At 37.5% G+C, this 22,743-nt stretch overlaps 1 protein-coding gene across 3 annotated transcripts in view; it reads left to right on the forward strand.

Moving 5' to 3' along the window:
• The window catches only part of LOC131154055 (uncharacterized), a 78,213-nt gene that overhangs the window by 41,493 nt on the left and 13,977 nt on the right, over positions 1 to 22,743 (forward strand). For 2 of the 3 annotated variants that reach the window (XM_058106548.1, XM_058106549.1), the window contains exons 8-11: positions 12,544 to 12,601; positions 12,712 to 12,836; positions 13,661 to 13,744; positions 13,842 to 13,912. In XM_058106548.1, the coding sequence (XP_057962531.1) occupies positions 12,544 to 12,601; positions 12,712 to 12,836; positions 13,661 to 13,744; positions 13,842 to 13,912 (338 nt within the window). Of the gene's footprint in view, positions 1 to 12,543; positions 12,602 to 12,711; positions 12,837 to 13,660; positions 13,745 to 13,841; positions 13,913 to 19,839; positions 20,098 to 22,743 lie in introns of those variants that run through there. The other variant, XM_058106547.1, reaches the window with a different exon arrangement.

Genomic DNA, 22,743 nt, shown 5'->3' on the forward strand with positions numbered 1-22,743 from the left:
CAAAGATCGATTTTTGAGATGGATAGAGAGGCCCTAGGACTAGATGGCTTTACAATAGCTTTCTTTCAGGGTTGTTGGGAGATCTTGAAGGGAGACATTCTGAAGTTTTTATTGAATTTTTTGATAATGAAGTTGTAAGGAGGAGTGTCAATTCTACTTTTATCACCTTGGTACCCAAAACAAGAAGGTGCTGTTAAGGTTAAGGACTTTAGACCAATTAATTTGGTTACTAGTGTTTAAAAGGTCTTGGCTGAGGTGCTTTTTAGAAGATTAGCTAATGTTCCGGTGGACATATCTATTAGCTATAGAGTGCTTGTATAGGTAAAAGACAACTCCTAGATGCTGCCCTCATAGCTTTGAGGTAGTTGAGGATGCTATTTGATGGAATAAGAGGGGGATTGTGTTGCAATTGGACTTTGAAAAAGCTTATTGCCGGGTGAGTTGGAGTTTCTTGGATAAGGTTATGGCTAGAATTTTTTTTTGTTTGAGGTGGAGGAAATGGATTAGAGGGCATTTATCTTTTGTGGTATTTTCTGTCTTAGTTAATGGCGAGGCTAAGTCTTGGTTTCGTGTGTCTAGGGGTCTAAGATAGGGTGATCCCCTCTATCCCTTTCTTTTTACTATTGTGGTGGATGGTTTGAGTAGAATGATTAAGAGAGTTGTAGATAGAGAGTTGGTGGAGGGTATTAACATATGTGATGAGGATTGTACCATTTCGCATGTTTAGTTTGCAGATGATACTATTCTCTTCCTATCAGACAATGAGGAATGCTTCTCTTCCTTGTTGGCTACATTATAGATCTTTGAGAAAGCGTTTAGGCTGAAAATCAATTTTTCTAAGAGTGGTCTGGTAATGTGGATCCTTTTGTTAGTGTAGCAGGATATGCTGCTTTGACTTGGCTTATTATGTATCTAGGTATTCCCTTAGGTGCTAATCCTAATCACTATTTTAAAAGGCGAAGGCGTAAGGGGAGGTGTTTTACTCTCTGCGAGGTGAGGCATAAGCCTTTTGGGACTATATTTTTTAAAATAATTAATAAATAAAAAAATTATATATATATTATTAAAATGAGAAAAATGTTAGAATAATGGAGAAAAAATAAAAACATAATTCTTAAGTGTCATATAGGCCAATTCTAGCTAACAAACTCGAACAATGCATGTTAAAAATAAGCCATAAGTTTTCAAAAAGAAGAGAGAGAGCCAAATTACAGCATCACATTGTCTCATCATCCAAATTTCTAATTTCTAAGATTCTAGTAAATCTTAATCAACAAAGTTTAGAGGGAATTAACAAGATCTTCATCAACGTCCTCATCTTCATCATTATCATCTATAATAGGAGTTCTTCCACTAATAAATTCCTCTGCCACTTCAACATCATTGTCTTCCTCAATTGTTTCCAATGTTGGCCTCTTGCCTTTGTCTTGAGTGCCTACATATTCAATAAAGCTATAGCTTAGGAGTTAGGAGAAATGGAGAATTATAATTTAGTGTATTCAAAGATGACTATTGATATGTATGTACTCAAATTCTCCCAATAATCACTAAGCTTCCTTTTTCTAGGAAGATTAGAATGCGAGCTACCAGAAGCTTGTGTTGTTTGAGCATCATCTCCTTCAAGAGGTACCACAGGCAAAGCTCTAATAGCATCAACATCTTGGACATTTTCATCATCAACCCAAGAAGTATCTTTTGGGTGGATAGGTTCTTCCTTCTCTATGATCCATTCATCATCTGAAGCTACTTCTGGCTTCAATATTGGATCATAATTTTGTCTTCTTCTTATAGCTCTCTCCCTCAGTTTGGTGTTGTACTCGACGTAAACTAGAGCATTCAATCTCTTGTGCTCTAATTTATTCCTCTTTTTCGTATGAATCTACAATTGAGTTTAATCCATTTAAATTTTTAGATATTAGAAGATAATTTCATATTTGAGTGAAACCATAATAACATGGCATTTGTAAGATGTAAGAAGTAAGAACCTGCTGAAATGTGCTCCAATTCCTCTCTCATCCTCTAGTACTACATGTCAGGCTAAGAACACGAATAGAAAATTTCATCAATTTTGGGGTCTTTATCCCAAAATGCTTCCACCAATTAGCTACAAAATAAAAAGAACATGTTTAAGTTCCAAGTTATAAGAAGAAACAAGGATAGAGTACTACTAATTAACTATTTTTTACTGAAATATTATTTTTACCCGAGCTTCTCAACATTCTGGAGTCAACAACCACTCGAGTCCTAAAATCCCCTTGTGCATTATCAAACAAATCCAATTGGATGTCTGCAGTTAGCCTCTCCTCATATGTCAACATTCTATCCATGCATTCAAATAGCCCTTTCTTCACTTCTTCATAATCAAAGAAGTTCTCCTTGTAATGCAATTGGGGATTTAAATAATATCCTGCAGCATGTAAAGGGTGATGAAGTTGTGGAGTCCATCTGTCACCTATTTTTCTCCAAATGGGTCCATGCTTCTTCTCATTTCTAGAAAAAATTGCAGCAATTTTTTCCTTACCTGAATCCATCATCTCATAGAGAAATCCCATGGGCTGGTCTTTCCTTAGAATCAACTTCCCTTAGAACACGCACAAGAGGGACAACACTCTTGATAACATACGCCACGTGAGGCCAAAAATGTTGGTCAAATAAAACTATTGGGCAAGTCCTTATACCTTCATGCATTTTTGCACATGTAGAAGTACACCACATCTCCGAAGCGAACATAGATTGAAGGCCTCGCTTTTGTTTGTAAATGCTTTGAAGTGTCAAAAATGCAACAGCAGGCATAGTAGTTAAAAGAGGTGCAAGGCGCAGTGAGGCGAAGAGGCTTGCGCCTCATACCAAGTTGGGGCGAGGCGACTTGCAAGAGGCGACGCTAGGCGAGACGAGGCACAGTGGGGCGACAGGCGCAGTGAGGCGTGCCTTGTGAATTTTTAGTCATTTAAAGGAGAGAAATAGCCACAGCCAGACCCGTAGCCCTCATTCGACTTGAATAAACAGAGCCCTAGCCCCTTTCGGCCCTTCGTGAGTTCGTCTGCGAGCCTTCGCGACTTCGTCTTCGAGCTTCGAACCAAGATCGTGAGTTCATCTTCAACATTTTGAAGAAGCACGACCCTTTGCGACTTCGTTCAAACCAGCCGGAGCCCTCACGAGTTCGTATGCCTGCCTTCGAAGTAGCTGTGAGTTTGTTTGCCTGCCTTCGAACACGACGTGAGTTTGTCACGTCGTCTTTGACATTTCGAACTAGCAGCGAGCTCGTATTTGAGCCTTTGAACTTTTGTAAGTCTTCTTCTTCTTCTTCTTCTTCTTCTGCTTCAGTTGCTGCTTGCGTCCTACTGCTTCTCTTCTTCTTCCGGCTGCCTGCTTACTGCGTTTTGCTGACTACTGACTGTTGCCTGCTGCTTCTCTTCTTCTTCTTCTTCTTCTTCTTCTTCTTCTTCATATGTAAGCTTATAAATTAAATATTTAGTTTAATTAATGTAAGCTTATAAATTATAACTAATACATAATATTTATTCTTTTTACTGAAATTTAGCTACTGTTTTTTAATTTGTAATATTTAGTTTAATTAATGTAAGTTTATAAATTATAACTAATACATAATATTTATTCTTTTTATTGAAATTTAGCTACTGTTTTTTATTTTGTTTGGAAATGCATTATACAAGTCTTAAATTTTAAATGGGTTATTGTCTAGATTAGGCTATTAGCTACTAATACAATATGAGTTATTGTCTAATTTGCCTGAAATATATGATGCATTGTTTTTTTAGTTAGGATACAGGATACCAAGTCTAAAATCTTAAATGAATTCTAGTTTTGGATGTGAGGCCTTGACAAAGAGAGATCCCGCATGGAAGTATGCACATTTGGAGGATCAGAAAAATAGAAGTAATTAGACTTGCAATTTTTGTGGTAAAGTCACAAGGGGAGGAATATTTCGGGCAAAACAACACATTGTCAGAGGATTTCGAAATGTGAAAGAATGCTCTAAGTGCCCTACTCATGTATGTGAGGAGATTAAAGAGTATATGTTGAAGAAAGATATGGAAAAGGAGGAAAATGAGCTATTGCCCGACTTTGATGATATAGATCATTATGGTGAAGATAAAGTTCAAGAAATTGACACTCGTGGCAAGAGAGGGCTTACTGGTGATGGAAGTAAAAGATCATATCAATCCAACTTGAAGAAACCAAAACAAAAGGGGCCTATAGACTTGTTTTTTACTCCCGATCCAAAGAAAGCGGTTCAAGCTAGGAAAGAAGGGAAGATGAAACAAACATCAATAAATGAAGCGTACAAGAAATAACTAAGAAAAAAGGCAATGGGAGATTTTGCTAGGTGGATGTACGATGTTGGAATACCATTTAATGTTGTGCGTCTGAGTAGCTTTGTAGTGGCACTTGAATCGATTGGACAATATGGTCCTGGAATAAAGCCACTTAGCTATCATGAAGTGAGAGTTCCTTACCTAAAGGAGGAAATTGGTCGAATGAAAGAGTTGTTGAAGGTCCATAAGGATGAATGGGCAAAATATGACTGCTCAATTATGTTTGATGGTTGGAGAGATTCGGTTGCTAATACGGACATAATAAACTTCTTAGTGAACTCTCCAAGGGGATCAATATTCATCAAGTCTATTGATGCTTCTAATCTTGTCAAGAATGCAGATAGAATGTACAAATTACTTGATGAGATGGTAGAGGAAATTAGAGAATCAAATGTGATTCAAGTAGTAACTGACAATGCGTCAAACTATGTTGCAGCAGGTAAGAACTTATTGTTTATTTTAATATTTTAATGGCTTCATTCCTTGATTTTTGAACAGGGAGATTGTTGGAAGCAAAAAGGCCACATTTATATTGGACACCGTGTGCTGCTCATTGCATTGATTTAATTTTGGAGGATATTGGGAAGATGCCTTCAATTCATGCAACTTTGAAAAGGGCAATTTTTTTGAATGGTTATATCTATAACCGTGTTGGTGTGGTGAACTTGATGAGACAGTTCACTGGAGGAAAGGAGTTACTAAGACCTGCAGTTACAAGATTTGCAATTGCCTTCATCACCCTTCATTCAATCCACCTTCAAAAGAACAACTTGAGAAAGATGTTTACTTTTGAAGATTGGAATACTACTAAATGGGCAAAGGAAGCAACTAGCAAAAGAGCAGCTAGTATTGTTTTGATGCCTACTTTTTGGAGTACCATCGTCTATGCTCTTAAGTTAATAGGCCCACTTGTTCGTGTACTCTGTTTGGTTGATGGGGAAAAGAAACCTGCAATGGGATACATTTTTGAAGTAATGTATAGGGCTAAGGAAGCCATAGCTAAGGTTTTCGGTGAGGGAGGATAAATTCAAGGAGGCATTTGAAATTATTGATACGAGGTGGGGATGCCAACTCTATCAACCGTTGCATGCAGCTGCACACTACTTGAATCCGGAATTTTTCTATTCAAACCCCAACATTTTGCAAGATGAAGAAATTATGATGGGTTTGTACAAATGTATTGCAAGGTTACTGCCAACTATTGAAATGCAAGATAAAGTTTCAAATGAGTTGGAAAAATACAATGCCGCTAGTGGCGTCTTTGGAATTAGTTTGGCAGTGAGACAAAGGAAGACAAAAGCACCTGGTAAAGTGGCATTTGTACTACCTCTTTCTTTTTGAAAATTATTTTTGCTATTTACCTAGTAGGTATTCATTTAAAATTTATTTTATAACAGCGCAATGGTGGATGGCATATGGATCAACAACTCCAAACTTGCAAAAGTTTGCTGTGAAAATTTTTAGCCTCACGTGTAGTGCTACCGGCTGCGAAAGAAATTGGAGCATATTCCAACATGTAAGTCATTAGTATATCGTGTATTAATTATTAAAGAACAAGAACTACCAGTCTACTGCTTTTTAGAATCATTATTTACCATATTACTTTAAACTTTTTGCAGCTTCATAGAAAAAGGAGAAATAGGCTATCCCAGTAACGCTTGAATGATTTGGTATTTGTGAAATATAATCGAACTCTGAGGCGTCGATACGAAAAATGTGACACCATTGATCCCATCCTCCTAAAGGACATTGATGATAGTAATGAGTGGTTGATTGGTAGGATGCATGGCGATTCCGATGAGGATGATGAACTTGTGTTTGAAGATGATAATTTGACTTGGGATTTTGTTGCTAGAGTTGCTGGACTAAATAAACCCCCGCATCACGCTAGATCAAGAATAAGTACAAATATGCCATTATCGTCTAGAGGAAGAGGAAGAGCTTCATCTAGCAATGCAACCAGTGTTAGGGGTCGGACCACAATGTTGGAACTTGTAGATGAGGATGAAATCCAAGTGGATAGTGCAGAGGAGACGGAAGAGGAAAAAGATGTTGGAGAAAACAATTCTAATGATGAAGAGGAAGATGATGGTATTTTTGCAGACTTAGTTGATGATGAGTGATGATTGAGGAGGTTTTTTAGATTTTATACTTTGAAATCTTTTATTATACTCTTTTCTTTTGATGTTGAACTATGTTGAATTGTTGATGCTTTTGGGTTTCGTCTTGGCAATTTTATTAAATTTCCAATTTTGTTATTTAATGTTTTGGCATTTTAAATTCTAATATTACTAGATATTCATATGTTCATATATCAATTACCCCAAATAGACATTTTACACCATTTTAATAATTGTGCGCCTCACCTTCGTGAGGCGTGCGCCTTCGCCTCGCACCTCGATTCCAAAGACCTTTTGCGCCTCGGCTCGCTTCGCGCCTCTGACTACTATGACTGTAAGGCGGATGAGTTCTTTGTTGTTGGTGAAATGCTTCCTCATCATTGCAAGTACATAGGAATGATTATAAATAAATTTTACAACTTGCTTAGCCTTTAGGATTGTGCTTGCATGGATCTCCAATTTTGCAATATCCTCCAACATGAGATCCAAACAATGTGCAGCACATGGAGTCGAATAGAGCTTCTCCCTCTTTTCCATAAGCTTTTTTCCACCATTATCATGTTCTTTGCATTTTCAGTTATCACCTGCACAACATTCTCCTCACCAACTTTCTCAACCACCTCATCCAATACTTAAACAGCAAATCACCATTTTTTTTTATATAATTAGAAGCATCAATGGATTTTAAAAACCATTTACCAGTAGGACTATTCACAAGGAAATTAATCAAGACCCTTGAACACCCATCTGTCCATCCATCAATCATGATAGAACATCCATATTCCTTCCAAGTTTTTTTGTGGTCTTTCAACATGTCATCGATGTCTTTCACTTCATCTTTAAGGATCCGCGTCCTCATCTCAGTCATAGATGGAGGCTTGAAAGCTGACCCATAATTAGCAATTCCATCCACCATAACATGCCAATATATGTCATCCATCAAATTAAATGGTAAAGCATCGTTGAACACACAACAGCCAACTTTCCTACACACTTCATTTCTTTCTTCCTTCTTCCATTTTGAGTTTAGAGTGGATTGTTTGGTCTGTGAAAATGAAAACTTATCCATTGGACCTCTAGCCCTAGGAGTTTGGCCACTCCCACTATTTTGCTACTCAAAATATCCAACATTAGACCTAGCACTCTGACTCCCTCCTCCTGGACCTTGCCCAATCTCTTCAAGAAATTCATTTCTTTTACCCTTCTCTTCTCGGAATTTTTTAAGAGCATTCTTGCACTCATTACTCACGTGTTGAGGGGCTTTTGGGCAAGGTTTCATTCCCTTGTACTAGCCAAATGATGTTTAAACCCTTTGACAGTCCCACTGCAATGTTGATCACAAAATTTGCATCTAAAATATTTTTCAACTTCTTTTATGTATTTCCAAACAAAATCTTTTTTTTTTTTTTTTTTGCCCCTTGGAATCAGCTTCAAACATTTCAGCAGGTGCAACAAGATTTAACTTAAGCAATTAAAATATGAAACGAAAACCTGAGAGACGAATAAAGAACTTAGACATGTCGGACAGAGACTTTGAAAGAGAGAGAGAGAGAGAGAGAGAGAGAGAGAGAGAGAGAGAGAGCAAAGGCTTCGAGAGAGAGCAGAGGCTTTGTCGAGCTTCGTCCAGACTTTGAAAGAGAGAGTAGAGGGTTCGCCAAGCTTTGTCGAGCTTTATCGAGTCTTCCAAAGAGAGAACAGATGCTTCGTTGAGGCTTCGAGAGAGAGCATAGGCTTTTTCGAGCTTCGTCCAGGCTTCGAAGAGAGAGCGAAGGCTTCGTCAGGCTTCGGCAACAGAGCAGAAGAGAGAAAGCTTTGTGGGAGAGAGGGGGAGGATAGGGTTTAAGTGTGTTTTGGGTTCTGGACTTATAAAATTGTGTTTTAACCCAGGAATACCGAAAGGCATACGCCTTGCCTATGAGGCTTAAAAAAGCGTGGTTTTTTTGTCTAAGGCATACACTTTGTTGGCTGAGGCGAATGCCTTCTTGGATTTATGCCTTTACACATATGCCTTGAGGCGTTTTTGTCCCAAAATGCTCGAGGCGCGCATCAAAAACGCCTTTCGAAACATTGATCCTAATGTAGGCTCCTTTTGGGACCTTGTTTTTGAAATATTAGCTAGGAGATTGGAGGGGTTGAAGAGATCCGTCTTCACTCAAGGGTGCCATATTACCCTCTTTCACGCTTGTTTATGTTCTATACCTTTGTATTACCTTTCTCTTTTTAGAATACCTATGAGATTGGCACGGAGGCTGGAGAAGCTAATAAGGGATTTATTTTGTTTGAGTGGGCTAGAGGGTAGTAGAGAGCATCTTGTTGGGTGGTAGATGGTGTGTAGATCTCAAAGGGAGGGAGGCTTGGATCTGGGTAGTTTGGCATTGAAAAACATATCTTTGGTGGGGAATTGTTTATGGACCTTTCCTTCAGAACCTAATTTTCTTTGGCATAAGGTAATTTGAAGTAAATTTGGAATACTACAAAATGGGTGGGATGCTCAAGTGGGAAATAATATTACTCATTCAATTCCTTGGAAGTTTGTATCTCAGATTTATGATTACTTCTTCCCAATAAAGCCTTATCACTGGATATTTGTGTCATTTGCTTAAGGAATGGAGACTTATGTGCATTTGTTTCTTTATTTGGACTGCAGTAATTGATAGAATTTATTCCAATGACTTGCTTCAAAAGAGAAGACCCAATAAAAGCCTTATCACTAGATATTTGTGTCCTTTGCTTAAGGAGTGGAGGGACTTTTGCTAATTTGTTTCTTCATTGCCCTTACATGAAGGATATTTGGAATAGATAATTTGGTATATTTGGTGAGAATTGGGTTTGTCTGTCCACATTGAAGGTGTTTTGTACCATCACATTTAGAGGCTTTGGTAAAGGAAAGGAAAGAAAAGCTCTATGGCGATGCTCTATTATATGGGTATTATTTGGTGTTTTTGGATGGAAAAGATGCTATAATATTCAAAGGAGTGGCTATCTATAATATTTTGCTTAGGAGTAGAGGGACTTATCTTTCATCATTGTGGGTGTGAGCGAATGGATTCTTTCGCCGTATTTTTTTGGAAGACATGCATCGGGACTGGGTGGCTCAAGAATCAAACTTTTTTACTATTACCTACTTTGAACTAGATGAGGAAAGAATTGACAAGCTACCTAGGATACGAATTTCATGGGACATGCATGGGAGATGATACCACTGCCTTTTGTATCCAAGTTGTTCCATTGGATCCTGTACTTGCTCTTTATGATCTTATGCCATAGGGAACCTCCAAAGCCACTAGCCTATAAGGGAGATATTTTTGGATATCACATTCCCAATGCACAGACTCCTCTACTTAAGTCTACTAACCACCTTCAACTAACTAGATGATCTCTCGTACCCACCCTTAGACTTGACCAAAGGAAGTCACACATCAACCTCTCTAAAGATCTTGCTACTTTCGAGAGAATTTTAAACAAGGAGAAACAATAAATCGGGATGTTGTAGAGTGAAGCATTGAAGAGAGTGGCATGGATCCCAAGTGAAAAGTATGCCCTCTTCCAACTCTCCAATTCTTTACCCACTTTTTCTAGTACAAGGTCCCAAAAGGCTTCTGAATTTGGGGTCCCTGCAAAAGGGAGGCTAAGATAAGATAGGGGCCACTCAAAGGAAGCACAACAAGCTATCAATTTGAAATTTCGAATGACTCTCTCCGCTGTGCTGCCCACTCTTGTGCAAGTTGATTTTAAGCCTAAAATCTGCTCAAATATTTTGAGCAACAAATTGAATTTTTGATTTTTATTAAATTTTCCTCCCCCTCCCCACATGGAGACGTGTAATCACCTTCTCCCCTGGATAAGTATCCTACTACGGGCGTCTACTAATAAGGTGAACAGGAAGCGAGAGATACCTCTAGAGGCCTTAACCCACTCTCTAGGTTGATCATTGACAATGACTGAAAAATGGGTTGTGTTTAGGCATCCAAAATCCACTTTCTCCAGAGATCCGAAAAGCCTTTCTTGTCCAATGCCTTATCTATGAAGCCCCAATTGATCATATCATAGGCTTTCTTGAAATCCACTTTAGAACTCCCTTCCTAACTCCTCTATCATCTCATCAGCCATCAGCACAGAATCTAAGATTTGTTTATCATGGATAAAGGCGGACTGTCCCATGGCGATTGTATCCCTCAAGACTAGTCTAAAGTCTATTTGCGAGGACTTTTGGTAGGATTTTATATAGGCTTGTAACTAGACTGATTGGTATGAAGTCCCTGACTTTTCTAGCTCTCTCCTTTTTGGGGATGAGGGTAATAAATGTAGAATTCACACTAGTATTCACCACACCCTTATAATGGAATTCCTCTGCCACCTAATTAGCCACCAGCACAGCATCTCTTGGTATTCCAACCCAACCTTAATCCAAGAGTTTTCCCATTTCCGTAGGTCTGATTGCCATCCAAAGCAGCACTTGCTTGATTCTAGTGCTATGGAAACACCTTGCCAGCCTACTAAAGACAATGAAAGCCCATGAACACCACTTTGCTGCTCCCAAAGATACCCTTGCCCCATTGTGACTTGAATTGTGTCCCAAAATAAATGACAACACCACCTTCCCCACTTTTTGCAGCGTAATGTTGATCGAGCGTTGGAGATCCTGTTCCATCATATTGACAATATGGCATCATCATCACAAAAAGGGTGAGAGAAAGCACTCTTTCTTTCTCTTATTATAAATCTTATTTTAGAAAATAAATATTTCCCTTCAACTTACTTTAAGATTTAATATGCCAATAAATAAATGTCCTTTGCTTGAATTTAGTAAGAATACTCAAAAATAAAATTCCAGATCAATAAAAATTCAAATTTCCTTTTCAAGAAAAAAATTTGGAAATTTTGAAGACAATTTTGGCTGTCCCAATTTGAAGTTTGGACACCCCTCAAAATCAAGGCTTCAAAATTTCAATTGATCTTAAAAATGTTTATACAATACCAACAAATAATATAGTTTTTTCTATATAAAAAAATCTTCTCCAAAATTTGGTCAAATGTACAAGTTCCAATGCTGAAGACAAATTCTGGACTTGGTCCACTGTATGAGCTTATTAAATTCTTGACTATTTTAATCATATACTACTTATTCTAACTTTATCTGAGAATGTTTCATTTGCTTCAAAATCTTTTGAGTGGGAACTTATATGAAAAGAAAGAAATTAAAAAAGGTAATACAACAGCACACTTCTTCCACGTCAAATTGTGGTGTTTGGTTAAAGAATGATGTGTGCAGCATGTCAAATTGTGGGGTTTGGTTAAAGAATGATGTTCGCAGGATTGAAAGCACTATTTATCACTCTGCTTTTGTTTGTTGGTCATTTGCATTGACTGATTTGATTGTGCTTTTGCTAGAGCTTACAGCATGTCAAATTGTGGGGTTTGGTTAAAGAATGATGTTTCGCAGCATTTGAATGCACTATTCATAACTGTGCTTTTGTTTGCTGGTTATTTGCATCGACTTATTTGATTCTGCTTTGCTAGATCTTAGAGTTATAGTAGTAGAATTTATGTATACCATTTGTATAAACATTAGTGATACTTGTGACAACTTGATGATCTGTAATGTTCTGTCTGATGATGATAAAATGTGGCGACAATTTGTTATTATATTTCTCATTTTGAAATCTACTTTCTTAATTTCTATGTTACCCTTATATAAACGTTATATCACAACAGCATGCTTCTTCGACTTCAAATCGTGGGGTTTGGTTAAATAATGATGTACGCAGCATTAAATGCGCTATTTATACTGTGCTTTTGTTTGCTGATCATTTGCATTGACTTATTTGATTGTGCTTTGCTAGAGCTTAGAGTTTGGTCGTAGAATTTATGCATATGATTTGTATAAATATTAGTGATTATTTGTTACAAATTGATGATCTTTAATGTTCTTTATCTGATGATGATAAAATGTGGTGACAATTTGCTATTATACTTCTCATTTTGAAATCTACTTTCTTAATTTTTAAGTTACCCTTGTATAATGGTTATATCACCCCCAAATCGGAATAAATGAACCATAACTACGTTTACTGTTTGCATCACAGTCAAGATGTACCCTCTGCAGTGCAGAAATTGAGCCTGGGTCTTTGATCCCTAATCATGGTACATTCTAATATGCTCCTCTAACCTGTTATGCACTTTTAGTTTTTCTTTTCTTTCATAGTTCTAAATATGCAGTTTTAGTTTTTTAATTGATGTTATTTTATTTGCAGTTTTAAGAGCTGCGGCTACAGCTGTGAAGCATGAGGATGAGCGGAGACTCTTCCACAATGCATCCTTACGGAAGCGTCGAAAAGAAGGGGGAGACCCAAATGATTCAATAAGAAGGATGAACAGGGTATAAATAATTATCTGCAAGTAAATAGCTTTGTCCATTTACACCATCTACAATTTTGGCAAATGCACATGCTGAATGATCTCAAAAACCTTACTTTCCTATTTGGGAAGTGGAAATGGATAACTGTGATGTTGCATGTATAAAGTATGGGAATCATATTATGGGTGATGGACTTAAAGAGTGAGGGGCTGATGTAGCTCCTAAATGTGGAAGCATTTCCCTCAATTTGTTTGTAGGAAAAGATCCTGGAAAAAAGTATGCACTTCCTCAATATTGTATGTTGGGAATCTTGTTGAAATAGAGTACTCCTAAAATTTATCAGGAGCTCTTTTTGAGTAGAATATTACAAGTTTACTGGTAAGTTGATTTCTATTCCCAGAAGGAGGTTCCTGATAAATTTTCCATAATGTTGGAATTGGTTATGGTTGCAATTTTCTGACTCCTCGCATCCCTTAAAATACTGAAACGAAATGACTTCTGTCTCTCTTTTGTGTGGTTAATGAAAATGGCAACTGTGTTTTGGTGCATGCCAATGTCAAAGGGCAATAATTTTAGCTAAATTTGAGGTATTGCCTATAAATGCCACATGAGGCATCAATTGAATTGATTTTGAAACCTGAATGTGTAAAGCAAACCTTTTCTTTGTGTATCAGTTTTATACTGAAAAATGGATTTTTAAGAAGATGGCAAATGCTGTCAAATATTAATTTTGTCAAAATAGAGAATTACAAGATGACCTTTGTGAAAGGAGTGATGTTCAAACTGAAATTGGAGATGATTAAAGTCTAATGAACTGCATGCATTATTCATTAAATTCTCTTCAGGAAAATGGAGATATTGCAACTGATGATGGGCTACATAGAGGGGTGCAGTATCCTTTTTCAGTGAATGAAAAAGTAATAATTAAGGTATGCTTTTTGTATTCTTAAATATAATAACCATTCCAATATGTTTCTACTTAAAGAGAAAAGGTGGAAGTGTTGAAGCACAAATGAAATTGTGCAGGGAAACCGAAGGACACCTGATAAATTTGTTGGGAAAGAAGCAGTTATTACATCTCAATGTCTCAATGGCTGGTGAGTTATTAGAACCCAAGTCCCATAGGTCAAGACTTCAATAGAATATGGAGTAAACTCAAAACTGTGTTAGCAGACTTCATTGTACGTGCTGGATGCTAAACTGATAATAAACAAATTGAGTTTATCATTTGGATAATAAATTTTGAAGGCCACATTACAATGTTGTTTTGAATGACTGATCAAGCATGATCACGCACATACTTATGCTGTGCCTTGCATAAAAAATGTAACCATAAAATTGCGTCGGTTGGGAATGGAGAAAATCAAAGTTCAGTTAGCCTTCTGTACACCAGTTTTTTGCATGGGCTGCTTGTGCATTTCCAGGTTTTTGGTTTTTATTTGAAAGGGCACTGCAATGGCATGAGAATTCTGCCCTTTTCACAAGGGCAATCTACTTGAGGGTATTTTGGGGAAAACATGGTGTGCTTGGCCTTGAAGAAAGCAAATTCCTGATGTAGAACAGAAAAAATAAAGAAAGATTCAAATTAGGAAACCACAAAAAAAAATAAAATTCCAACCCATCTCCCACTTTGAGTCATTCTCTCTAGTTGGAAGAAACTCAGATTTGAGTGTGTTGGATGATCCAAGACCAATGGTATCTCAAAAATCATGAGAGGTGCGAGTGTAATAACATCCTTTTCAAGCTCTGAACAAAAGGACAATGTGATGGTGAAACTGCCATCATTATTGATGCAGCCTATCCAGCAAACACATTTTTGGCATAGATTTAAGGCATTAGGATGAATGAAGTAGACCTTGCTGCATACTTTCTGTTGTCTTGGGGTTAACTTTTAATTAAGTGTTTTAGTTAACTTTAGGTGATAAACACTTTGGTAGTTTGAGACAGTTACCCATTTAATCTCTCTCTCTCTCTCTATTCATACAGCAACCTCCCCTTTGTTCTTCCTTCCTCTTCTCTCTCTCTCTCTCTCTCTCTCTCTCTCGCATTTCTTCACTTTCCCTACAATGCTCTGGTGTCCAGCGTCAGTTTTGTCTTTGAGCACTTCAATTCACAACCCCTGTTGCTGTCATCATCATTTCAGGTCAGAGATCACTGTTCATCACCAGGGAAAGGGGACAAAAATTACAATTGTACCCGTGGTTGACAAGCATCACACAGTTGGAAGAATCTTGTGACACCTCCAGCACCATCAGACGTAGAACTGCCTGAAAAACCCCTGCCCTAGACACCATCACCATCAGGCCACACGTCATCACCTCAAGTGTTGGTTACATGAATTTCAGCCACTACCTCTTTGATTTTCCTCCCTTTCTGGAGTTTATCGACACATTGTCACCACCAAGAAGTTTGCTGTTAGCCTTTACACTGAAAATCATCTCCCGTAAAGTTGCCATCTGTGATGTGTGACTGACTAACAGAACCTAAAAATCTGACCTGCACCACAAGAAGTTTATTTCAGACACGATCTTTTGAATTTTTTTTGCTATGTAGACATTACAAGAAATTGGACTGCCATTGCACCATCAGCATTTTGGAGTAGAAACCAGTACTGCTAGTGCCTGAATTCAGTTTTACTAGTGGAGTTTTGGAGTATCTGTGAGAAATTAAGAGGTTTGAATGAGATATTGTAGTATAAAGCGAGTATTTGAAGATAGTTCACAAGAAATTCAATAGTGTTGCTAGAAATTGGGTGCAATGTTTGAGAAAATTCCAGAAATAAACTGGGATTGGTTGCAAGCTTGTGCTTAGGGTATTTGATAAGGTAAACAAATTCTACAATTAGCTTTGGTTACTGTTTAAATTGTTAAAAAATATAGTAAAATTGCATAATCCTAGAATTTCTTACACTTATTAAAATAATCTGAAAAAATTGTTGCTGCTCTTTTCATATGAAGTCTTTTTGGATAATTAGTTGCTTTTATCCTTGTTCATACCTATAGCCACATATTTCTTGTATAATGTAAAACTATGCCAAATCATGTACATTGTTAATATTAAATAGATCTAGTTTGTGCATTAGTAATTTTAGGTTTCATATCACTTGTGATCAAATTTAGCCTGCCTCAACATCATTATACCACAGATACTAACATGACAAATGAAACCATCCCAATTGAACCTGCTTAGATTGGAACTTGATCTTTGTCAGTCCAATTAGGAAACTTTCCAGGACACTGTAGACCAAAAGTTTAGGCTGCTCAGTGAACAATGTTAGAAGGGAACTATTTTGAAAGAAAAAGAAGATGAATTCATTAGAATAAGAAGAATGTACAAGAAGGACAAGAAGAAATCCTACTAAAAAAAAAAAAAGAAAAAAGAAAAAATAAAACAAAAATGATAATACAAAACTCAACTATTAGAATTACAAAGCCAATCAATCCCATAGCATATCAGGAAATCTCACCTTTAAAACAACTGGAAGCCACCAAAGAGAGGCAAAGTAATGAATCTTCTCCTACAAAGATAAATTCAGCTTTTTACCCATCAATATATGAGCATTGTGTTTGATCCATAAACCCCACAGAACTGTGAATGCTGCACACTTCCTCAAAGCATGTGCATCTTTTTACCAAAACCAGAAATAGAAGTGGCTAGCGAATCCTCCACCAACTCCAGGCAAACCCAATTTTCTCCCAAAAGACCAAAAAGCTTATTCCATATATTCCAAGCAAACGAGGAGTGCAGAAACAATTGAGTTGCTGTTTCAGAACTATCAAGACAGAATTTATATTGGGAGAAAGTGCCTTTTGAAGGTCTGCTACTTTGTAACAGGTTGTTCATGTTAACTCTATTAAGAATTGTTGGTGTTAACTCTTTTAAGAACAGCCAATCCAATAAAAGCCTTGATCATGGAGGGAACTTTGACATCCCAAATAATTTTGTAGAGTGGAAAGGAAATATTAGCATTAATTCACAAGAATAAAACCGCAAAGAATCTAAAGACCACTATCTGCCTCAAAAGGAGGACAGCATGTCCCAGTAACATCAACAAGAAAGACAACTCCACCTCCTTATCATTAAGAGTTCTACAGGACTTCCCAATAAAATGAATGACTTTCAGAAATAAAAGAAAGAAAAGAAAAGGAAATAACCTTTTTATGACTTGAACTCAAACAATAAAGATGAGGATAATAATACGACAAAGCTAACATTATCCACCTAGATGTCTTCCCAAAAACAGATATAATAACCATCACAAACTTAGTTTGAGGAACAAAGAGGGGGTGGATGTGAAATATGAGAAATACACCTCCACAGGCTTTCTGAAAAAAACATCTAATTCCTAAATTAGCATCCGAACAATTCACATGCAAACCAAATTTACTTTTGGTGACTTCAAGCTGGAGAGAGGACTTCTCTAAGGGAAACCAATAACCATTTATCCAAAAGAGCAGTGTTTTTAAACTCCCAACTTACCAAGATCCATACCCCACTTCCAACCTAGATGTATAGACAATCTCCCAGCTAACAAGATGATCTCTCTTATTCCCAACCCCTGAACAAAGGGGATCACGCATGATCTTCTTAATCTTACTGGCTATGCCCACTGGAATCCTATAAAGAGAAATAATAATGAGGGATACTAGCCAGACAAGCCTGAATAAGAGTAATGTGACCCCCTAGAGAAAATAATGCACCTTTCCATGCACCCAAACACTTAGAATCTCCTTTCACCACTGAATCCCAAAAAAACCAGAGACTTAGGATTATCATCCAATGGGACACCTACATAAGACAAGGGCCAATTCAAAACACCATAACCTGCTAAAAAAGTCAACTCCTTAGATATACTAGTTGTCAAGTTTGATGGCCATTATACCACTCTTTCCCAGATTAATTTTAAGCCCATAAACCCTCGAGATTTGAAGAGGAGTCAAAATGTTCAGAAAACAATATCTATGATCACAAATGAAAAACATGGTATCATTGGTAAACTAAAGATGGGACAGACAAGCTCCGTCCCTACCCACTTCCAGCCCTTTTACTAAATCCTTATCTACTGCCCTCTCCACCATTCTATTCAAAACATCAACAACCAAAACAAATGGAAAAGGAGATAATGTATGCTGTTGTCTAACGCCTCTTGATGCTCTAAACCATGATTTAGGTTCTCTATTCATAATAATTGAGAAGAAAGCATTAGACAAGCATTCTCCCATCCATCTCTCCCCAAATCCTTTTTTAGTCAACACCTTATCCAAAAAAATTCCAACTCCCTCTCAAAAGCTTTTTCAAAATCCAATTTAAAAAAATGCCCTTGTCACTCTCCTTCCAAACCTGTTCCACTACTTCTTTGGCAACTATAATAGAATCTGCAATCTGCCTACCCCTACATGCACTTTGAGCGTTAGAAAAGCATTATCTAACACTGCACACAACCTATTAGCTCGTAGGTTATCAATGATCTTAAACACACTAATAAGCAATCTTAATAGATCTATTCCTCGTAGGCGCCAAAGTGGTGAGTGTTGGATTGATGCTCTAGCTAAGGATCCCATTACAGTAAAATTCATTTAATACCTTTAACAAATCCATCCTAACCACATCCCAACAATCTTGAAAAAAAAGAAAAAAACAAGTTAAACCCACCCGGACCCAGAGCTTTATCCCTCTCCATCCCAAACACAGTGGTCTTCACTTCCTCATCAAAAGGTCTTTTTAGCCAACTCTCATGATCCCTGGAAATGTGATTCTAGACTAAACTCTCAATCTTACTCCTGCAAAGATCCTCCTCCCAGTAAAGATTGGAAAAGTAAATAGTAATCTCATTTGCAATCGAACGAGGATCTGAAATAACCTCATCTCCAAGCAAGTCCAATTCTGTGGTCATGTTTTTCCTCATCTTCCCAATAGCCAACTATGAAATAATTTTGTATTGCACTTGCTTCCTTTTGCCCACTTAAAATTTAGTCTGCTGTCTCCAACTCCTCACTTAAAAATCAAATCCTCCAAGTCTTTCAAGTCCAATTCCATAATCATGTTTTTCCTCATCTTCCCAGTAGTCAACCTATGAAATAATTTTGTAATGCAATCGCCTTCTTTTGCCCACTTAAATTTAGTCTGCTGCCTCCAATCCCTCACTTTCTTAAAAATCAAAATCCTCCAACTCATTCTACAATGAGACCTGATTAGCCTCCTCATCCTCCAAAAGACTTAGCACTTTCCTCTTTTCTATCTAAAAAGTCCAACCTTCTCAAAATGACTGCCTTCTTCATCCTAATATCCTTAAAGACTTCCGTATTCCAAATCTTCAGTCTCCTTAAGATGCTTAAGCTATTTATAAGGGAACTATCATTTTAGTAATTAGGTTGTGTGAGTGAAAGTATTTTCACTCTTCGTATATTTTTTTATTACTAATATATAAATAGTGTATGTAACTCTCCAGGACTGCTGACTGCTGCTTCTCCCTCTCATAATTCATGTCTCTTCTTCTTTATTTCTCTGGCCTTAAGAACTGTATTTTCTTAATGTGATTTAATTTAATTCAGATTTTTAACTTGGTATGAGAGCATTGATCTCCTTGAAATTTGACTTTATTGAGTTGATTTTGGATACTTTTTTTCCCCTTGTTTCTCTAATCAGTTCTTAAATCTGATTGTCTGTTTTGTTTAAGAGTTGTTTAGGGACACTCTTCTTCTTGGTTAGATTCTGCAGCATACTTGGTCCGATGCTGTGTGTGTTCATAATGGTTTGCTGATGTGAAGGCACTTGCATGCTGTTTCTACTGTACTGATGTTGTTCTGATGTTTGATTGGCTGGTTGTGGCATGTGATGCTGCATGTGTTTATGATTGATTGCATGCTTGCAATCTTGTATTAGTTGCTGGTTGGTTTCTGATTGGTGTGCAATAACTCTATTTCTCATTCTTGCTTGAAATTGCTTCTAGTTGCTTCCAATCATAATGCCTTGTAGCTGAGCTATGTGTAGTTTTTTATGTCTTTTATTTCCTTGGTATGTGCAGTTCCTGCTGTTTATGGTGTGCTGTCTCGCTGGTACTGGTGTGTGCTGGATTGTGTTGTATTGGTTGTTCTGATGTCCTGTTTAGAGAAAGCTTCTGCTCATACTGTTAACGTGCAAATCACAGCCATCAAACATCTTCCTATCACTTTTGTGTCTCAAGCTGTGTGAGCTATATTAATGCAACAGCGAAGTCCATGTATCTGCTGCATTCTCCACTATCTCTGTACTCATGGATGATTGGATGAAATAGAATTACACACAACTTGTGTGGCTGTGGAACAGCATGCAGCCATGAATTGCTGCGAATGTGATGTTAGAACTGCCAAAGCTGTCTGTATGGGATGATATTTTTGAAAACTTCTCAAAAGATAAACACACAACTTCTGTTTTGACTTATTTGCGAAAATTTTCAAATTTAACCAAGATGCTGCCTTTGAGTATTATAGCACTCTCAAAGCTATGTAGGAGGTATCTACCAATGGGTTAGTGCCGACATTGAGATGATTAAGAAGCAAATTGATGGAGCTCTTGGCTGTAAGATTTTTTTTGGGTTGGAACACATTCTTGCCTCTTAATCATCTCTTCCCTCTTCTCAAGCTGCTTTCCGCGATAGTTTAGCTATGGTTGGCACTACCTCTAAGGGAAGTGTTGGAGGACGAGGCAAATGTTTAGAGGGAGGTGGTGGTAGAGGTAGGACATTAGGACAAGGAGTTCATCATGACAATTCTCACATTTGCTCTCAGTGTGGCATGGAAGACTACCAACTTGGGATCTCCATGGAAAACCAACTTGGGCCAATAAATTTGGGGCTTACAATTGACACTTCAAATGCACATGACCTCTCTTGTCTGTATATATCATTTATCGTGCCCTAGAGGAGTGTCTCAATGAAGGGGAGCTTAGGCGCAATGGTAAGGTTGTCGCCGTGTGACCTGGAGGTCATAGGTTCGACGTGTGGAAACAGCCTCTTGACTATAGACCCATTGTGGTCCGCCCCTTCTCTGGACCCCGCATACGTGGGAGCTTTGTGCACCGGGCTGCCCTTTAAAGGAGTGTACCAATCATGTTTGCATGGTTCAACAACTCCAAACTCAGTCTTTTGCATCTAGTGCTGCCATGGCCCATTCAAATAGATGGTGCTTCTTGCCTTTTCATCCCCATCTCCCTAGGTTACTGATTATGGTGCCTCCTACCATACAAAAGGAAGGTAGCCCTAATTTATTTCAGTCATAATTTACACTCTGAGTTTCTTTTTATTGATGTTTTGGTTACACATTTTTAGTTGTGGCAATATTCTTTCCTTTCCTTCTAATCCTCTTTTATTGTACTAGATGTGCCTAAATTTCCCTTCGAAATTTTTTTCCTTCAATCAATTAATTGAATCTCGTAACTGCTTTGTAATCTCATGTCTTTTTCATTGTGCAAAGGATAGGGTTCGTGTAGCAATCTTGAGAAGGATGCCTTGCATTGTTTTGATGGTGGTTGCAGTAGATCTAGTTCTTGTCATACATCCTTTTCAATTTTTACTCATGATGTTTCTCTAAATGAGTTGCACACTCCTTTTGGTCATCTATCCCTTCAAAAAATGCAACACATTTTAAGTTTATTTCGTTTCAAATGTAGTTGAGCTCATAGTAAATCATTGTATTCTCTCCTTCATTTAGATATTTGGTGTTTGTGTAGAGTCAAGAATCCAACTAGTCATCAATATCCTTTGTTCATTATGGCTGATTTTTCGCGTATGATTTGGATCTATTTGTTAAAAGACAGTTTGAATTCTTAATATATTCACTCAATTTTACTTGGAAATGAAAATTGAGCGTTGCTTGGCCAGGGATTATTCGTCAACATTGTGTGTACATACTACATACCATTGAATGGAGTAGCTAAACAAAAAAGTAAACATTTACTTGACATAACACAATCTCTACTCCTTCATATGCATGCTCCTAGAACTTTTTGGATTACTGCTCTTCACATACTTAACATGACGCCCTTGGGTGTTCCACTTGGGCAAATTCCCTTTTCCATCATGTACCTAGGAACATTCATGCTATCTGTTATGCCACATGTCTTTCAGTGCACATGCTTTGTCCATTTTCCATATATTGGTTAGGACAAGTTCTCTCTTTCTGCTATTAAATGTGTCTTTGCAAGATACTCGAGAGCCAGAAAGTGTATTGATGTTATGATCCTTATGCTCTCAAGTGGGGACACCTTATCTATCTATGGTGGGTCCTCCTTAGAAATAATTCTATTTTGAGTCCAATGATTTTTGGTTTCCCTTCATATGTTGATTCTCTTGTTCCCACTCTTTGGAGAACTTCCATTTCTTTTCCCAATCCATTGGTTATGAAACCAAGAAATGATTGAAGGTTCTAAACTTTGGCAAACTGGTGTAGACACTACCACCTTGCAATCGTCTACTTGTCTCTTTTGCATTTGATGAGAACATCCTTCCTCTTACACTCTTTGGTTATCTTCATGCATGCTTTTTGGACTTTTCTGTACATGTCATACTTTTAGCATAGCGCATCCAGATTCATAAGAGCACTTTGGTAGAGTTTACCAAAAGAAGTTCTTTCGAGTCTAATGGATAAACCATTTCATTAGATGGAATTCCTTCAAACTAGTGGAGGAATGAAATCCTTCTGCCCCATGCTTTTGGAGGAATTCCTTCTAATGAAATGGTTGGTCAATTACCATTTACACCGCTTAGGCTTTGTATAGGAGTAGCAGATGAGGTATTCCCTGAGAGATTAATGTTGTCATCTATTCCCTCATCATTTGTGGGATTGTTGTACTTCGATTTGTGAGTGGATGATTGGGTCATCATTGTAGCTCTGGGATGTTGTGTTTGTTCTTTAGATGAACATTGAGGTGAATCATCATCTGTTATGATAGG

Source organism: Malania oleifera, chromosome 4, assembly GCF_029873635.1.
Source record: "Malania oleifera isolate guangnan ecotype guangnan chromosome 4, ASM2987363v1, whole genome shotgun sequence".
Lineage (NCBI taxonomy): Eukaryota > Viridiplantae > Streptophyta > Magnoliopsida > Santalales > Ximeniaceae > Malania > Malania oleifera.